Genomic DNA, 19,171 nt, shown 5'->3' with positions numbered 1-19,171 from the left:
CACAAATTTATGCTACCAAAGCAGCTGTGGATGACTTATTTCCAAAGTGGTGCTAGGAATTGAACCCAGGACTTACAAGTACACCAGACAAGCACTCTACCACTGGGTTATAGCCACAGTCCCACAATTATTCTTGAAAGGTGGATTCAAACTCCAAGAGAAAGAGACTTCCAAAAATGTACGAATCCGTTCTTGCCTTGAGGAAGCAGCGGTGAGGGGATTGGGAGACCCCACCGCTTTTCAGGCTCCCCCTGCCCTGTGGGACAGAAACACCTGCCTTCGGGCTGAGATCAAAGTGTTCCAGAGCCAACAGGCCTGCCTCCGTCAGGCCTCCATCCCGAGGTCTCCAAAACCCATCCTGGCACCCTCATTGCTTGGCCGACATTAAGCAAGGGAGATTAATCCAAGGTCTCCCGTGCTATAAGCAGCAAAAAGATAAAAAGGTGGTTTTAGAGATACCCTAAAAAATTACAGACCAATATAAAGAGGTGCCAGAAGCACTTGTCTTAGCCCTAACAATGTTTCAGACCAACGAACCACCTGACTTTACACCAGGTTCACCAAGTCAGGCTGCGAGGTACTCGTACGGGGCCTTGGCTGACAGCTCCACCGTGAACCCCTGCGCCCCGCCTCTGCACAGTGCCCCTGAACCCTTCAGTTAGCCCGGCAACCTGCGCGCAGGGCAGCGGCCAGGACGCGGAAGGCGTGTCCCGCCCAGGCCGCGCGCCCAGTCGCCCCGCCTCTCTCCTCCTTCCGCCAATGGTCTGCTGCGCCGGCGCCAGGAAGTCCAGGCCCGCCTCCCTCTCGGAGAGCGCGGGGCGCGTGCGCACTGAGTAAGCGGCACTGGTGAGGGGCTCTCAGTCCAGGGGCGGGGGGGCGGAAATGGAGGGGGCCAGCGCGTGCGGCCTCGCCCCCTGGCCCCGCGCCCGCTGGAGTGCGCGTTGGGGGCGGACGGGGTTCGGTGATCGCCAGGGAGGTGGAGGCCGGGGCTCCCACCCTGAACAGGAGCAGCGTCGCGGCAGTACGACTGAACCTCTGGTGTCTGTGTGTATATGCCTGCCCAGGGAGACATGGAAAACTGGTTCGCCGCGGCGGCGCTGAACGGGGTGGACCGACGTTCCCTGCAGCGCTCAGCTAGGCTGGGTCAAGAAGTGCTGGAGCGGGCCAAGAGGAGGGCGGTGAACTGGCATTCACAGGAGCGTCCCAAAGGCAGCATGGGGAGTCTTTCCCGGGAGGGGTCCTACCAAGAAAGACAGCTGGCAGCGGGTCCCCATCCCTTTCTCCCAGGAGAGGTGAGGGCCTGGAACTGGGCCCACTCATTCTCTAGGCGGTGGCCTGCAGGCTTCCAGGAGCGCACCGCCACAGAAGCGCCTGAGGGATTCCGCCCTTGGGCCTTGGCGGAAAGATGGAAAGTATCAGGACAATGAATGGAAAAATCTTTTGAAAAGTCTCCTTTTTGACAGATTCTTGTTTGGGTGGCTGTAGAACAATGATAGGCTTGGTCCTGGTTGATTACTTTAAAAAAAATCCTAACATGGGCACCATATGATATTAGAGGAAAGGCAGCAAATCTGTTTTTTTAGGTCCTGAATAAATTGCACGTCTATTTTATTGAGTTGAAATTCTCAGTAAGATCCTTCTTACAGGCTTAAACTTACAGAGGACTTTACAAAAGTGGAAAGAGTAGTTCCAAAATGGTTTCATTTTCTATCAGGGAATCCTAGACCTCACTTGTGACTTGCCATTTATTCAAATAGAGAGAAGAAAGGCACCCAACCCTTAGTGCTTCCTTCAGAACAATGGCTGAATTCATGGACTATACTTCAAGTCAGTGTGGGGTAAGTTGTGAACCAAAGCCATGCCCCATCACCAAGGAATGATAACAATATGGATCTTTCTGGAATTCAGAAAGACTCAGAATACTCCTGAATCTTCTGTTCACCAGGCCCGCACCCAAGTTATAAGTCATCCAACAAATATTTATTGAATTCCTAATTCTGATGTTGAGGATACTGTTGTGAACAATTAAAACGTCTCTGCTCTTACTGAGTTTTCAGTCTAGTGTGCGTGGGTGGGTATTTGCTGAATTCTAAAACAGGTCAAATTGTAGGGTGGTGTTGTTTTCCAATATTCAACTTAAGGTAAAAAAAAAAAAAAATTAGGATCACTCTAAACTGTTAACTGAGCCTCTTTGTTTTCAGAATGCATTGAAACATTGAGGGGCACAGGCATGTAACTCGGCTACTCTGTAATCCCAGCTATTTGGGAGGCTGATGCAGGAGGATTGCAAGTTGGATGCCAGCCTGGGCAACTTAGTGAGACCCTACCGCAAAATAAAAAAAAAGTCTGGGGGTATAGCTCAGAGGATTCAGTCCCCAGTGTCATATACACACAACAACAAAATGTGTTGATACAAAAACTGAAACACAGTGTACATTAGATCTTAACTTGTAATGTTTGTTTCAAGTCCCTGGTGATCAGACTTTATGTCCCAGCGGGTCCATAAGCAGTTGTTGGTGACAAACTGGTTATATAGGACAGATGGAGTTTCCTGGTCAGCGATGTGTGGTTTAGTGTCAGGAACTGCTTCTCAGGAATCATATCCATGTTCTGCCACTGTAATATATTGCCAGTTAGTCTCTCTCAACCTTACCAAAACCATGTGACCCAAACAATGATAAGCTAGAGAAAGCACTTCAGGACCCAAAGGTATTTTAGTTTCCCATCATAAAATTAAGATTTCTAAAATCCTTTCCAGTCTTTATAGTCTACTTCTTTGGTTTCCACAGAGGAACAGTGACAAATTATAAACTCTAGGATGCAGGATTTAAGTGAGATTTTGGTACCATTCATTAAAATGGGTGAATAAATGTTTTAAAGTCCCCCCTCTGAAACCAATGCACTTAGGTCATCTTTTAAGTACCTCTGAGGTAATATTGAAGGCATTCCAGCCAACATTGAGGGAAATCACATGTATGGAAGGTGCTCTCTGTCTTCTTGGATTAACACCAGAACTCTGGTCTCTTCCAGCCTTAACATTTTGTGAGTCTTTTATGACTGTGAGGACACCTGTCTGTAAGGGAGAGGGAAGAGGATTCCTTATTTTACTGCTTTTTCCATTTTTTATGTTCAGATTAAAAAAAAAAAAAACTCTTAATCTTTGTACATCCTTTATAAAAATTGTTGTGACCCAAATAGTATTCCAACCAATGCAATATTATTCAGTATATTTTCATGTCCTTATTTGTACTGAGGTGGTTGTGGAAAAATCCATGTTTATCTGTATTGTAAAGTGATAAATACTTGGTTCATTGTTTAGTAAAAGGAATAATATTTGTCTTTTGTTTGAGGTTTAGCAAATTGGTGTTCTTCATGTTGATTTTTAGTTCGTGCTTCAGTTCAAATCTGTTTAGAATGGATCCTCAGAACCCCTTGGCTTTCTAGAGATGTAGGATAGTATTATGGATTTGCCTTCACAATTTTGAAGCAGCCCCTAAAAGTTATCAGATCCATGTTCTGAGTTCTTTCCCTGCTTATTCTTCTAGTCACATACTTTAGATACTATCCCTACAGTATGTTCAAAACAAGCAGGCTTGTGATGTCTTCATCATTAGTCATAATCAAGGGCAAATCTGAGGTTAACTTTGAGGGAGGGAAGTAAATAGACAAGAAAAATGTAACTGTTTTCTGATCCTTTGGATTATTATTAAATTGGAGACCTCTCCTTCCACTCCCCTGCATGGGAACCCTAGGGAGTAGGGTTGCATAGCTCTTGGGTTTATGTTTCATTTCCTGCTGTATTTCTAAATCTCAAGAAAATGTACCCCTCTTTTCCCATGTTCTTGTCTGAGACTTACACAGTAAACATGGAACTGTTCATCAGAACTTGTCAGAAGAAAGGAAAGGGCATGTGTATTTGACTTTGAGGCAAAGATGTGAAAAATTATTTAACTTGGCAGAGGACATGGTCCTGCCCAACTTTTATTGGCCACAGTTCTTGCCCTTCAGAGGCAGCAGATGGCAGCAAAGTAGTGCCAAATGCAGTTTGCTTCTCTTTAGCCACTTCACATGGCCTAAGGCTTCAGAGACCTCTCAACAGCATAGGTGGTTTACATTTGCTCTCTTGCCTACCTCATTAACCATACTTTGCCCAGCCATTGGGGGTTTTATTTGTTTATTTATTGAAAATTTGACCTATTTGATTACCCAACATCTTTCACATTACTTCTCTAGAAATATTATTCATCTGTGGCAGAGGAAGGAGGGGCAACCCATGTTTATCGTTATCACAGAGGGAAGTCGGAGTTGCACGTGTGTTCTTACAGCAGGCACGGTCAGGTATGTATCTTCAGCTGTCCTGAGTATACCTTCAGTCTCTCAAGTGTGAGACCCTGTTCGGGGGAGTTCCTATTGAACTCTTATTATTGTATGCCTGTGTAACTCAGCAGTATAGTGCTCAACAGAAAAGTATCAACTCGAACCCTTAAAGAACTTACAGTGGTGAGCATGAAGTAGAAGTTTGTCTAAACCAAAAGACTGATTTCACAGTAGGATCTTTAGTTGAACCAGCAATCCTGGGCTGTGGGATTCTTGAGTATGCTTAAAGAAAAGAGTTTCACTTGTCCTCTTCTGCATCTAGGGATAGAAAAGAGATTTTTAATAATTATATATCTTATTGAGATAGTGATAATTAGCATTCTTTGATAATTTTTAAAAAGGAAGTGCAGCCAGGTGCATTGGCTTACACCTGTAATCTTAGTGACTCAGGAGGCTGCGGCAGGAGAATCACAAGTTTGAGGCCAGCCTCCCCAATTTAGTGAGACCCTGTCTCAAAAAAAAAAAGGTCCAGGGTTGTAGCTCAGTGTTACAGTGCCCCTGGGTTCAATCTCTGTCCCCTGCCCCCAGTTCAAGGGAAGGGCAGGGATCTCTTTAAATATATATATATTTTTTAAAGACAGGGTCTCTCTATGCTGTGCATACTGATCTTGAATTCCCAGGCTTAAGTGATACTTTTTCTAAAGATAGTAACAGTTATAGGCCTGTCACTACAGACCTTTCTTAAACACATGTCATTATGGGGAAGCCAAATGTTCTACTTGTTAAATTGGAGGTGGTGGTTTTTGAGGAGAGAATAGGCATTTTGTTGTTCGTTCTTTCTTTCTTTCTTTTTTTTTTTTTTTGTGGTGCTGGGGATTGAACCTAGGGCCTTGTGCATGTGAGGCAAGCACTCTACCAACTGAGCTATATCCCCAGCCCCAGCATTTTGTTTTTCTTGAACTCCTCTAGTTGTACCCAAAAAACTTGAGTCCAGAGTCTAATTCTCAAGTCAGACTCCTGACTTCCATGGCCTGTGGGCCACCTTGGGGTGTCAGAGCAGATAGTTTTAGGAAAAGTGCAGTCAGTGAGCACAGGGATGTGTGGCAGGGCTGAGCGCAGGCTGGAGGCATCTTCTGTTTTTTCCTGGGAACTGCAGGAGTCTGCATCCTGGGTTCCCTTTGAGGGCTTCACCTGAGCACCTTACTTAAGTGCACCTGACCTTTAGTGGTTACATGTGGGGTAGTCATTCGTCTCTATATAAAACCTAAGTTGGTGACTCTGAGGGAATTGGCGTTATCAGTCATCCTGTTCCCTTCTAGTACCCACACTCCTAGAAGCACAGAAGAGAATTATATTTTCTAAGCATCCGCTGAGTGTTATCAAATCCAAAATAGGGCTGGGGATGTGGCTTAGTGGTCATGTGTCCCTGAGTTCAATCCCCAGTACCCAAAAAAAAGTAATACGGTAAACACCTGACTAAAAATAACTCAGACTTCACTCAAAAGAACCTTAATAACTTTGATGACAACTTACAAAAAGTGTACAGAACTATTCTCCTCATAAGGTAGGAGAAAATGTGTAATACAGAAATCAAAGTTTGAACGCTGATCAATATTTGTCTCTTTAGAGAAATAACAGAGAAAAGATATCCCTCAGTTCCGAAAGCAACTACGAAACATCAGCACATGCTCCAGAGGCATCCCAGCTGGTGAGTGCAGAGCCGCTAGTGTGCTATTCTTCACCACCATTGCAATTCCATGAACCAGTTGACCTGTTAATTATTGGATTGTTTGTTCTGAATCTGTAATATTTTCAAGTTGGAATGATTTTACATTCAAGGAGGGTGAACAAAATTTTGGTTCAGTGTAAAGTTGTGTTTTGTTGGTATCCATCCTTCGAAGTTTCAGATATGCTCTTTGTGCCTGAACTCATAGTTGTGGTTGGAAAAAATGTGAAATATTCACATCTCAGTTCCTAAGGCTCAGCTGGGCTGGCACTGGGTCCTGCTGGAATTCCACCATCTGTTCAAGCAGCAGGAGGGCCTGACCTCGCTGCTTATAAAGTGCAACTGTTGCTGTAACTCTGAAACATATACATTTGGTGAGATATCAGGTTCTAAGACATTTAAAAGTATGTTTCCATTTTCCACAAATATTTCTCTGAAAGATGTATAATGAGGTTGTCATTTTTTAGGGTAAATTACTCATTAGTTTATGAGCCTCAAAGAATCTTTTTGGAACTTGGAAGGGCTGGAATTCTGAGGAAAGGAACTTCAGCATGTTGCTACAATAAATTCCTTTTTGTATACAGTTTGCTGGGAGCCAGGATTTGGAATATACTAGCATTAGTAGCAACTAAGATTATTTTCCTTGTAGTACAAATATAAATCATTAGCTTAGATGCCTCCATCATTGCTGATTTTTGGTGATGCTGATCTTCCTGATGTTCCATAATGTTGGAGCCATGATGCAGTCTTACCCCACCATTAATCTTGATTACAGAGCATCTTTGACTTTTTGCAATTCTGATACAGTTGTTTTTTCTGAAACTTCTCATTTATATTTAATAACCAGTAAATATGACATTCATGTATATTCACATTTGTTAAATAATGGACCTCCAATTTTGCAGTAAACAACTTTTGTAAAAATCAGCTTCAGATCTATCTGAAGGACAAAGCAGGGTGAGAGAGAGTTTCATAAACATTATTTATTCCTGCTGGTGAATTTGCTGGCCAGTGGTTTTACTTTTCCCAGTGTGGCTTCTTCTGAGCATTGACCAAACATGACTGAGCATCATAGCTGACACTTTTGCTGTAACTGGCTCTTTTCTGGTTTGTGACTTTGCCCTTTTGCCTTCTGAACTGAGACCCATCTTCTGCCTGCATACCTACCATGACCCACTTCCCAACCATGGGTGAAGTCTAGCTCAAGAGAATGGTTTGCACTCATTTCAGCTCTAAACTCATTAAGTCCAGCTTCCAGCATAGAACCATTCCTCCAGCTCACTTACTGCTTCAGTGACAAAATGGCATCCATTCATATTGTTCACATATGATTTTTTTAGGAGAAAAGAAATGCTTGATCTTCTTGATAATGAATTTAGCAAAACAAATGAAAAAGAATGTTTCTCATTATCCTAGGGACCTTGCCATTACGTCAGTCTCTGCTTACAAGTGCAAAACAATGACCATCAGTCTGTCCCTCTGCCTAATTCTAACCCCAACTAGAGTGCTTTTTTTTTAAATAATCCTTCATATTTCTATAACACTTTAGCATTTATGAAGTGTTTTCACATGCTTACTTGTGAGATAGATAGTATCACAGCTTTATAAATAAGGAAACAAATATAAGAAAAGGCTGAGGTTTATCTAGATGACAGTGGTATTGTATGACCAAGCTGAGCCTTGAAGACAGGACCTCCATCTCCCCCATCAGTGCTTTATTTCATCATACCTCTGGCACACAAAGGTAGCCTGGTGGAGGTGTTGTGTTGGCATTGAGATATAAAATCTATGGTGTCTTCTTTTCCTTTCAGGCTGAAGATGTCTCAAAGGACCTCTACATAGAAGTATATCCAGGGACCTATTCTGTCACTGTGGGTTCAACTGCCTCAACCAAGAAGACTCATGTAGTAGCGGTTGATTCGGGACAAAGTGTGGACTTGGTCTTCCCTATATGATGTTGGCCTTCACTGCCATCACATCACTCTTTTTCAAGTAGCAAGAAGAATAAAGCCACAAATGATTTTCTTAATAATCACACATTAATCCTGCTTTTAGTGCTGACTAAAGAGGTGTCAGCCTTTCTGGGAACTAGGAAGTCCCATTTTAACTTGAGAGTCCCCCCACCCTCATTTGCCTGAAAGTAATAATTGATGATGCTCTTTGAAGAGTTTTTATTACTAGCTTTCCAAGTAAAGGCTAATTATGATAATAAAGGGAAAGATTTGGAAACACAGAATTCATTTTATTGCTATTAAAAGGAGGTTAAACACAGTGTTCCTCATGTATAGCCGTAGGCTTTATGAAAAGACAGCAGAGAGGCTGTAGAGACATTTGCCCAAAGCAGTCTACTACACCCTGTGGCCTTTGTGGAAGTGGTGTCCTCAAGCAGTGCCACCAGGAAGGGCCACTGACTCCTATGCCCCTTACAAGTAGTGCCTTCCTGCTGTTTATCTGCACGGAGATCTTAATGGGTAAAGATGCTGCTGCTTACTTGATTCTCACCTGCAGCCTGTGTTCGCCTTCCATTGAGGAAGGTCTTGTCAGCCATTCTTTATAACCCTTTCTCAGGTATTTACCATCATTATCTTTTAACTTCCTGTTAAAGAGAAAAAGAAAGAAAACTCCTGAGTCGCATTTGACTATAATTTTAAGGATCAAAAATCACTGATTTTTAAAAAGTCATTGATATATCCCAAGATTTTTTAACCTACCACTTCAACTGCCTGACGAATCATATCATTTTGAACATAGCTAATTTTTCCTCTGGAAAATGCTATATATTATGTGACAAAAATAAAAGTTTTAAATAAATCTATATTAGCATTCCTACAAGGAAAAGGCTCAGCTAGACAAGGGCCTAGTAAAGCACACCGGTGTCCAACACCTTGGGACAGTGTTATTTAAATGGAGAGCCTTGTACCTCCTCTCCCACAAGAAACCAGTCATAAGCTTCATGGGTTCTGTAAGCCTTCTGAAATTACATGCAAAATCATGAGTACAATTTTCTGGAAAAGGAGGCCATGGATTTTATAATTCTCAAAGGGAATGTGACCCCAGATGATCTAAGAACCTTTTAAGGAGCCCCTAAGATGACCCTTCTCAGTCATTCTGCTTTACCTAGACCCCCAGGGCTTTCAGTTTGAATTCTTGGGAATTCTTGTCCCTTTGATGTGTCCTGATATCCGGACTCAGTTTTCTGTGTTCGGCTTCCTCTGGTAGGGTCTGCAGTGGCTTCATGTTGGTTGCTTTCAGGGTCAGCTCTTTGGTAGTTCCCACTACTGCAGTTTGTACTCTCTGTTTGTTGTCCTTCTCTTCTTTCCAGATGTTGCAACCTCTTGTTCCTAAACCCAAAATAATTAGGTATGGTGAATATGCTACTATTTTGATGAGTTTAGTCCTAATGACAAATAGAACTGCATTAAGGGTCACTGAATCTCGTTTAAGTATCTGTAAGCTGCTAGCATTGTTCTGTATTTTTAAAGAGAAATAAACTTTGTTAATCATTTCTGGCCATTGTTCTTCTGGGAAAGGTCATTATCTAATACCCAAATTTGGAGTTGGGAGAGAAGTTATCAAACTTTTTTGAACAGCCAACAGAGGAAACAAATTAACCAGTTGCCTCCAATTGAGGAAGCTTCTACTCCTTCACTAATCAATAACATTGATTACAAAGAAGAGATAGTTGATGGTTTTAAGAAAACAAGTTTTAAGAAGTTAAATGAATAAAATCAATGGGATTTCCGTAGAACAGGAAAACAATCTAAAAAGGAAGGAATACTTAAATTCTTTTAAACTACAGATTGAATCCTGTTTCAGTCTTAAGGAAAGGGAGCACTAGGAGGGATGGCAACCCACAATCTACCTCCCTAGGATTTCTGGGATCAGTGACTTCTTGCTGCCTGCTGCTGAAAGGAACTAAAAGTGTGAAGGCAGAATGACCCATTTAAGAGGTTTCATAAGAGGAAGAGCTCAAGACCGTCAAGCTTTAGTATTTTGACAGAACAGAGCTCAAATACTGTCAGATCAAATACTGATATCTAGTACTGATTAGATACCAGTCATATTTAGGAGAAGCAAAGCAGCATATTTCCTTTAAAGAAAACAAAATTTGGAAGGGAGAATAAAGTTGTTTTTTACCATTGTTTCCAGCCCTGATCCATACATGGTTTTATACACTTCATCTTTTCTAGTCAACTACGACAATTATTGCATCTGTGACAAGGGCTGGGGATGGCCCCTTTCTCCAGACCCCATCTCAAGACTGCTCTCCAAAGATTTGGGAACGAACATGCCTGATGATGCTGAAGGTTCAGCCCTGGGATTAACTTTCCCTGGAGCATAGCAAAAGAAACAGTACTTCAAGCTACTATACCTTCTTTACAGTCCGTTATTAGATTGGGAGGGTGTTGCTTTTTCGCAACGGGTTTTCCACCAGAACACAGGTGTCATGAAAACCACCGCTAAATCAAAGCCAAAATGGGAAAGGAAAAGACTCATATCAACATCGTTGTCATTGGACATGTAGATTCAGGCAAGTCTACCACTACTGGTCATCTGATCTACAAGTGTGGTGGGATCAACAAAAGAACCATTGAAAAATTTGAGAAGGAAGCTGCTGAGATGGGAAAGGGCTCATTCAAGTTTGCCTGGGTCTTGGATAAACAAAGCTGAGCATGAACATGGTATCACCATTGACATATCCCTGTGGAAATTTGAGACCAGCAAGTATTATGTGACTATCATTGATGCCCCAGAACACAGAAACTTCATCAAAAACATTATTACAGGTACATCTCAGGCTGACTGTGCTGTTCTGATTGTTGCTGCTGGTGTTGGTGAATTTGAAGCTGGTATTGCCAAGAATGGGCAGACCTGTGAGCACACCCTTCTGGCTTACACACTGGGTGTGAAACAACTAATTGTTGGTGTTAACAAAATGGATTCCACTGAGCTACCCTACAGTCAGAAGAGATATGAGGAGATCATTAAGGAAGTCAGTACCTACATTAAGAAAATTGGCTATAACCCTGACACAGTAGCATTTGTGCCAATTCTGGTTGGAATGGTGACAACATGTTGGAGCCAAGTGCTAATATGCCTTGGTTCAAGGGATGGAAAGTCACTCGTAAAGATGGCAGCGCCAGTGGAACCACACTGCTTGAAGTTTTAGATTGTATCCTGCCACCAACTTGTCCAACTGACAAGCCTTTGGGTCTGCCCCTCCAGGATGTCTACTAAATTGGTGGTATTGGTACTGTCCCTGTGGGCCGAGTGGAGACTGGAGTTCTCAAGCCTGGCATGGTGGTCACTTTTGCTCCAGTCAACGTCACAACTGAAGTAAAGTCTATTGAAATGCACCATGAAGCTCTGAGTGAAGCTCTTCCTGGAGATAATGTGGGCTTCAAGTCAAGAAAGTGTCTGTCAAAGATGTTCGTCGTGGCAATGTTGCTGGTGACAGCAAAAACGACCCACCAATGGAAGCAGCTGGTTTCACTGCTCAGGTGATTATCCTGAACCATCCAGGTCAAATCAGTGCTGGCTATGCCCATGTACTGGATTGTCACACAGCTCATTGCTTGCAAGTTTGCTGAGCTGAAAGAAAAGATTGATCACCGTTCTGGTAAGAAGCTGGAAGATGGTCCTAAATTCTTGAAGTCTGGTGATGCTGCCATCGTTGACATGGTTCCAGGAAAGCCCACGTGTGCTGAGAGCTTCTCCGACTCTCCTCCTCTGGGTCGTTTTGCTGTTCGTGACATGAGGCGCACAGTTGATGTGGGTGTCATCAAAGCAGTGGACGAGAAGGCTGCTGGAGCTGGCAAGGTCACCAAGTCTGCCCAGAAAGCTCAGAAGGCTAAACGAATGTTAACCCTAACACTTGCCACCCCAGTCTTAATCAGTTGTGGAAGAACGGTCTCAGAACTGTTTGTCTCCATCGGCCATTTAAGTTTAATAGTAAAAGACTGGTTAATGATAACAATGCATCGTAAAACCTTCAGAAGGAAAGGAGAATGTTTTGTGGACCATATGTTTTGTGTGTGTGTGTGTGTGTGGCAGTTTTAAGTTATTAGTTTTTAAAATCAGTACTTTTTAATGGAAACAACTTGACCAAAAATCTGTCACAGAATTTTGAGACCCATTAAAACAAAAGTTTAATGAGGAAAAAAAAAGAATGAGAGGGTGTTGGACTGGGTCTGTTTAAATGTACTGATGGAGCAAGAGACTGAATATAGGTTTAAGTGACTTGGGCAGTGGAGATAAAAGCAGTGAATGTGTAGAACCAGGGAAAATTTGGACTTAATTTGGAACCATTCTAGAGATTGCTATGGAGCAAGCCACAGCAGTGGGAATGCAGATGTGATAACTGGGGCCTGTCTGACTACCATGTTGCCTCTGGTCACCCTTTTGTTGTTCCTTCCTCTTGTGCTGGGCCTGGTGCTGTCTCAATTGCTCCCCTAACTCTTTTGTTGGATGGATAAAGATTTTCTTTCTCCAGGCTGAGCTGAAGCAGGAGAAAGTGGAAGCTATGGAGAAGTTTGTATGAAAACAATTTTGGTAGCATTCTTTTTATGTTACCACTCATTGGGAGAGTAGATCTGAGAAAGAGCTATTTCCACGTAGCTGCTGCCAGGGCTTACCATTGTGAGAGCAGATCAATCCATTTCACAGAAGCCCAGGACCCCTTCCCCCTCCACCATATATTTTTCAATACAAAGTTTCCTCTTGGAGAGAGGAGGAAGAGCCTAAGATGGCCATAGATGGAGTCTTATGCTTCTATTTCCCTATCAGAGGTGGGGAAAAATCCCACACCTTGGAAACCTGAAAAAGCAGCAACCCTCATATAAAATACAACTATAGCTGACTTATATCCACTCCCACCCATGCCAAAAACCAGGGGTTCCAAGGAGTCACCCAAGAAGGTTTCTCATTGTAAAAAGAATTTCCCAACTTTCTGGAGGTAAAAACTTATGAAGTCCTTACCCCTGGGGCAAGAGTGAAATCCTCATGGGTTGAGCAGTACTTCTAGCTGAGTAGCTGTCCTAGAAATAAGGTAATGGCTCCAAACAAGGACTCTCCATGGGTCCCATTGTGGGCAGTGCCTAGAGATCCCTAAGCCTTTAGCAGTGGTGTTCCTTAGTGCTCCCAGTATGCCTGCCCCAAATACCCCTGCACTGAACATTCAATCAGTGTCTCCAGGGCTCGAGGAATCTAGGCTAAGGTTGGGCTTACCCAGGTTACCTCCTTCACACAACTCTGCCAGTAGACCTAGTCTTCTGTTCTTTTTAGGCCCCATTAGGAATTTAGATAGGATATGTCTGGAGCAGATCAATAATATGCTGCTTCTCAAATTCACCAAGGCATGTCATAGTCCTCAGTTTGAAGTAAAGAAGCTTGGGAATGGTTGCAGACTGTCCATGACAATTTAACATGGCTTCCCCTATTAGTTGTAAAAAAAATGAATAGCATGAGGCAGTGCTTGGTCCTTCCCATTCTGACTTACTATGGGGCTCATCTGGAGAATGTGGCCTGTTGACCAATGTTTTTATTTTATTTTTAATTTTTTTTTAGTTATAGATGGACACAATACCTTTATTTTATACATTTATTGTTATATGGTGCTGAGGATCAAACCCAGTGCCTTATACATGCTAGGCAAGCACTCTAACCACTGAACTACAACCCCAGCTCTATGGTCAATATTTTGAAGGATCAGTTTCTGTGATTCTCAGGACATCAACTCAAATCAACACCTGAAAGCATTTTAACTGTTCAACTAGAGAAAAAAGGTCATCAGGGAAAAAAAAAAAAAAAAAAAAAAAAAGGAAGCAAACATGAGCAATGGCAGTTCTTCTCAGCAGAGGCTGGTGAAGAAAGAAGAAAATATCAAAACTTAGCACAAAGGTCAGCCCATCCTTCCTCTCTTAGCTTCAGTGGAAACCTACAACTTCCCTCTTCTCATAGTCTCCCCTTCCACTTGGCTGGTCTCCCAGGTATTACTTCCAAGTCCAACAGAGTGGACAGGTGCATCCAATTCCTAAGATGCACATGGATGGGGAGCCAGAAACCCTATCTTGGAAGACAACCCAATGCCCTTGGTATACCTGGTTTCCCAGGACGTGGTTCAGGCCCATTTCGCCTCCAGTACCTCCACTCAGGCTGGCAGGGGCCACTCTGCCTCCAACACTTCTCAGGAAGGATGGGGTCAGTGTTGACTGCGCTGTTCACCATCAGTCTCAGGGGAAGGCCCATCTCCAGCTCATTCTCTGAATCTTCTTCACAAGAAGAAGAAGAGGAGGAAGAAACAGCCACAGGAGCATGCACTGCTACTGACTCCTCTTTAGGACCCTCCAAAGGCAAAAGTTGTGCTGTGGGTTTCAATCCTGACTCCAGGAATTCCCTGGCTGTGACCTCTGAAGTCCTAGTTAGAGGCCACCAGGTGGGGCCCATTAAGGAACAGCAGTAGAAGCAGCCCTGGCACAGCAGCCGGCAGCAGGCATGGGGTTGGCAGGGAGGGCACAGGAAAGGAGCATCCAGAGGAGGCAGGCTAGTGGTGCATCCATTGACTGGCCCCAGCAGAGAGCAGCAAGGGGCCCAGAGGAGGGGACTGAGGTTCTCCCTGGTGCAAGGCCAGTGCAGCCTCTCCACAGCCTTCTTCCAGACAGCAGGGGGCACCCACCTGACCCCACCTTGAGGCACTTTAGCTGTCTTGCCATTCCAGAACTGAACAATGATTTCTTCTTCCTTTGATGCTATGTAACAGAAAAAGGCAACGTTTTGTTATAATTACATATATATATATGCAATCTGAAAGATATAAATATGTATCTGTTTGCTACCCCTAGTTAAGCAGCAAGTGAGGTCGTAAGGATTCTTTAATGGTTCTCAATCCTATATGTTCTGGCCTGTCCCCATCTGGGGACTGATGGGTCAGATCAGTTTCCCTTACCTCTCTGGGGGTCTCTTGACTCCAAGCCTAAGAGAACAGTGCCAGGGCCATACCGCTGTCGGTCTGCCTCCCAGGGTGCCAGCACCTTGTCCCCAGGTTGCAGTGAGTAGTCCCTGGATGGTGAGAGCTGAATGATATCTTCTTCTAAGACCACACTCTGCTTCTGGGGTGGCAAGTTTGGGCACATTACAAGGGGAGCCTCATATTCCACAAGCAGGATCCCCTGCTTCTCCAGCTATGGGAAAGACAACAAAATAAGATTTGGCATTAGAAAGTACAACAGGGAGCACCCAAGTTCCCCTACAACAACCCAGAACCAGGCCAGAGTTCCTTACCGAGAGGGACCCTTAGAAGAAGGGTCAAGACAGAGGCAGTGCTGCTTAGATATGATTGAAGTGGAGACAGGGAGGGTAACGGGACTATTCTTGCCTCTACTTCCTGCCACGGACAACTCTTGTTTATCACATTCTGCTTTCCCTTTCTGTTCTCTTATTTTCCTTCCCTCCAACCAAATGTTTAGTCTACAATTCCCAGGAGGAACATGGGTTCTCTGGACTTTTCTCTCCTTCCAATACTACCAAATGTGTCTAAAACCACCTGGGGATAGTTTATCATTCATTTATGAGGCCCACTCAGGCAAGGTGTGATTGTAGCCATAGGGCAGACCTCAACCTGCCAGCAGTAAAAGGGAAGGTTTAAACAAATGAATAGCATACAAGAGAAAAAGTATTCAAGCTAATTAAAAGTAGCAATTGGTTTGAGCACTCCGTATGACTTTGAAGAGAAAATAAAGTTACGAATAATTTTAAACCAATCACAAAACAGAACCTTATAGTAGCAGAATTCTGCTAACATTTAATTTGAATTGACCTACTAGTTACTGGAAAAGGATAAAATGACTTTTGATTGGAAATTCTATGTTCATTTTTTTTTTTTTTTTGAAAATTCACACTAGTTTTCCTCCCATCAATTTACAAAGTCTGACTCTGAAAAGTCCCAAAGGAGTAAGAAGCCACTGAGGTAAAGCCCAGGCAGGTTCCTAGTGTGCCAGGAATGAGCCTCTGTGTACAGGAATAGGGCACACGTGTGCAGACAGGCATGTTTCTCTCCTCCTTCTCTTAGGCCAGTGCCTACAACTCAACACACTGAATTTTCCTGAGCAAAGTACTTTAATTTTTTTTTTTTTTTTTTTTTTTACTGTTATGGGTTGAATTGTTCCCTTTCCTCCAAAATTTCATATATTTAAGTTCAAGCCCCCAGTATCTCATAATATGGCTCTTTTGGGGAGTGGAATATGGTTATTGCAGGTTAAGATTAGTTAAGATGAGGTTATAATGAGCATGGCAAGCCCCTAACCAATATGACTGATGTTCTTATAAAAGAGGGAAATTTGGACAGAAAACTCAGGGAGAGCACCACGTCAAGTTGAAAGCTGAGTTCAGGGTGATGCTTCATAAGCCAAGGAACACCAAAGATTATCAGAAAACCTCTGAAGCTAGGAGAGGGGCAAGGAACAAATTATTTCTCACAGCCCTTAGAAGGAACTAATGCTGCCAATACCTGGACTTCAAGAAAAGTGAGATAAGTGACTTCTGTTGTTTAAGCTGCTCAGTTTGTGGCACTTTGTTTCACAACCCTAGAAAACTAATATACTCACTGATACTACATGTTCACTTCTACAATCTGGCTATGGGAGATTTGTGCTTATCTAAGAAACTGAACTGCTGGACACACATAGCTGTCTAATCAGGGCCACCTAGAGGAGTGTGCCAGGGGGTTGCTGGGAGTCAGGGACTTGCCTCTGGAGCTGCCTTTATTTGAGCCAGATAATAAAAGCCATCTAGTTCCCTTCTAGCCAGGACCCAAGTGTCAGTGGCACTTCCAACTCTTCCCAGCCAGCCAGTCCCCTGCCATGCTGGGTCAGCAATGTGAAGACACTGGTGATACCTGGAAAAAAAGCAAGCAAATTTAGGGAAAAAAAGCAAGCAATATACATACAGGGAAGGAAACCATAATTTTTAAATTGAAAATAATTTCAAGGTAACCAAAACGATTATCCTTGATGTATTCAAATTAATTAATGCTTGTTCCGAAACTAAAAAAACAGACCAGGAAAGGACACCAGGAGGTAAATCCTAAGGCTATGTATGAGATTCCAGGAAGAGGCAAGGAAGTGTGGACTGCAATGCCAAAGGAGCAAAGTTGTAATGCACCTGGCACTGGGGCTCAGAGGGATGAGTTAGTGCTGGAGCAGGGGCAGCACAAAGCAGCTGGCTAAGGTGCTGTGAGACAGTAAAGGAGAAACCAGTTCTGGGGAATTGGGTGGGCAGGGCCAGCTGGTCTTGGGGAGTTGTTGCCCAAGGGTTAGGGTTTTTAAAGAAACTGTTTTGTGGGCAACTTTGAACACAAAGATGCTTAATTTGTACTTAAACAGGATGGTAGACATAGGTGAATTGAGAAAGGGAGCAATTAAAGTCCATTCCTAACCTAGGCAGACTGCATTCAGAAGCATGGAACTGATCCCTGGAATTTACACAGTTTGTATCTTCTATAGGGTGAGGTTGCTTTGCCCCTTTGTGGTCACACTTTATAGACAACTGACTGAGGATATTATTCAGAAAAATCCTGACCAGTTGAGGATTTTCAACTGTCATACAAGCCCCTTGGCTGTGTGCTCAGTTAACCTCTGCACTTCAGTTACTGCTCAGCAGATAAATATGGAAAATGCCTTACATATAAGTAACTCAATGTATGTTACTGTTTTCCTCCTTCCTCCTCCTCAGTGGTGGGACTTCTGGGGGTAAACCTGTTCTTTTCTTCACAAAAACCTAACTCGATGACAGCTGAAACTCATATAGGGTGAAACTGAGGGGGCCTGAGAGGGGACTCACACACTCCACCTTAGTTGTTGGTTGTAGAAATTCTAATTCTCATTGCCACAGCAAGTCTTAAGTTGACAGAGAAATAAGTTAGAAACTTTGGAACTGGTCATTGTTGACTGCTTTCTCTCACACATGCCAATTGTGATAGCCACAACTGTACTGCAGGGTGGGACAAAAAGCCAGTCAACCTGGGACATTGGGAGTACCATTTAGGCCAGGTAAGAGACTTATACCCTACACAACAGGCCAAACAGTAAAGAGCCCTGTCAGCCTACACAGAAAGCAAGACACCATCTAGAACTAAGAACAAAGGGAAAAGAAAGGGGCCACCCTCCCTCCAGGGTTGCTGATTCTGGTACCTTGTGAGAGTATGGTGCCTGGGGAGGCAGGGCGCTTGGAGAGCAAAAGGGCAGGTGAAGGAGAGGTCCCAGGATGGAGCAGCACAGTTCCAGCCAGGGGCCTTCAGGGTTGTGGCCACACTGCAGTATTTGGGCAAAGACATCCCGAGCTCGGTGGAGGATTGCACGGCCTTCCAAGAGACCACCTGGAACAAGCACCAGCATTACTTGAGTTGCAGCCCACAGCCCAGCAGAGGGCGGCTAGGTGGGCCAGGCTCAGCTCCAGGTTAGCTGTAACCTAGGGACAGCTGAGTCCATGCCCCTCCCTCACCCACCAGACACCCAGTTTCTTCTTTGGATCATTTGGTCTCAGGAACCTCAGCTCAGGAAACAGGAGGGGTTGTAAGAGCGGGTGCTGTGGTTTTAGAGAAACCAGCTTTAAATCCTTCACAGTTTGGGTGCTCCCTTAACCTCTGCATATGCAGAAAGCAGCTGGCTGTAAGCTCAGTATGTTTTTTTCTTTTTTCTTTCTCCCCACTCTTCCCTTCACAAACCCTAACCCTGATGACAAACTACCCCTATCCCCAGCCACAAACTCTCCTCCTAACCTGGCTACCTGTTGGAGCTGAGTTCCCAGGTCAAAGCCATAGCTGCTATTCAGGGCTCAAGATCAAACTCAGCTGCTCCAGCCCACCAGAACCCTGTTAGAATCTGTCCTGCCCATCACAGTTCTGACTCCAAAGGGACTTACTCACAGCTCAAAACCCAGCCTCTGTCTCAGTCTCAGGTAACTTCTGACAGTTGGGGCCCGGGGCCTCAGCCCAACTGACTCTTGGTTGCCCAGCAGGTTGCCATGGATGCAAGCCTGCAAGGATTGCTGTAGGCCAGTGAGAGCACTGAGCATGTGCAGAGGGATGACAGAAAGCCAAGGGAGACCAGGGAAAAGGAAACAAGGGCTATTCTC

General features: G+C 43.8%; 2 protein-coding genes and 1 pseudogene across 10 annotated transcripts; 2 read left to right on the top strand and 1 right to left on the bottom strand.

Annotated features, from left to right (window-relative positions):
- Positions 1 to 795: 795 nt before the first annotated feature.
- Akip1 (A-kinase interacting protein 1) lies at positions 796 to 9,548 on the top strand. 4 transcript variants are annotated; one of them, XM_047518589.1, is made up of 6 exons: positions 796 to 833; positions 1,065 to 1,292; positions 1,758 to 1,838; positions 4,234 to 4,338; positions 5,945 to 6,025; positions 7,855 to 9,548. In XM_047518589.1, exons 2-6 carry the CDS (start codon positions 1,071 to 1,073, stop codon positions 7,996 to 7,998), a joined length of 633 nt encoding a protein of 210 aa, XP_047374545.1. In that variant the 5' UTR covers positions 796 to 833; positions 1,065 to 1,070; the 3' UTR covers positions 7,999 to 9,548. The 4 variants fall into 4 exon arrangements, with proteins under 4 accessions (XP_047374545.1, XP_047374544.1, XP_047374546.1 ...); XM_047518588.1 differs by having other exon boundaries at positions 801 to 846; XM_047518590.1 differs by lacking the exon at positions 796 to 833 and having other exon boundaries at positions 858 to 1,217.
- On the bottom strand, positions 7,888 to 19,027 carry C11H11orf16 (chromosome 11 C11orf16 homolog). 6 transcript variants are annotated; one of them, XM_047518585.1, is made up of 7 exons: positions 18,963 to 19,027; positions 18,229 to 18,413; positions 16,787 to 16,934; positions 14,988 to 15,222; positions 14,187 to 14,790; positions 9,161 to 9,384; positions 7,888 to 8,639 (listed from the first exon to the last, which is right to left on the bottom strand). In XM_047518585.1, the coding sequence occupies exons 2-7, from the start codon at positions 18,369 to 18,371 to the stop codon at positions 8,632 to 8,634; spliced, it is 1,362 nt and encodes a 453-aa protein (XP_047374541.1). In that variant the 5' UTR covers positions 18,372 to 18,413; positions 18,963 to 19,027; the 3' UTR covers positions 7,888 to 8,631. The 6 variants fall into 6 exon arrangements, with proteins under 6 accessions (XP_047374541.1, XP_047374537.1, XP_047374538.1 ...); XM_047518581.1 differs by having other exon boundaries at positions 7,889 to 8,639; positions 14,143 to 14,790; XM_047518582.1 differs by having other exon boundaries at positions 7,889 to 8,639; positions 14,143 to 14,790; positions 18,959 to 19,005.
- Positions 10,520 to 12,584, top strand: LOC124958359 (elongation factor 1-alpha 1-like; annotated as a pseudogene).
- Positions 19,028 to 19,171: the final 144 nt, after the last annotated feature.

The sequence above is a fragment of the Sciurus carolinensis genome, chromosome 11, assembly GCF_902686445.1.
Source record: "Sciurus carolinensis chromosome 11, mSciCar1.2, whole genome shotgun sequence".
NCBI classification, from domain to species: domain Eukaryota; kingdom Metazoa; phylum Chordata; class Mammalia; order Rodentia; family Sciuridae; genus Sciurus; species Sciurus carolinensis.
The sequence above is the reverse complement of the archived record's forward strand: the minus strand, read 5'-3'. Positions and strand labels throughout refer to the sequence as shown.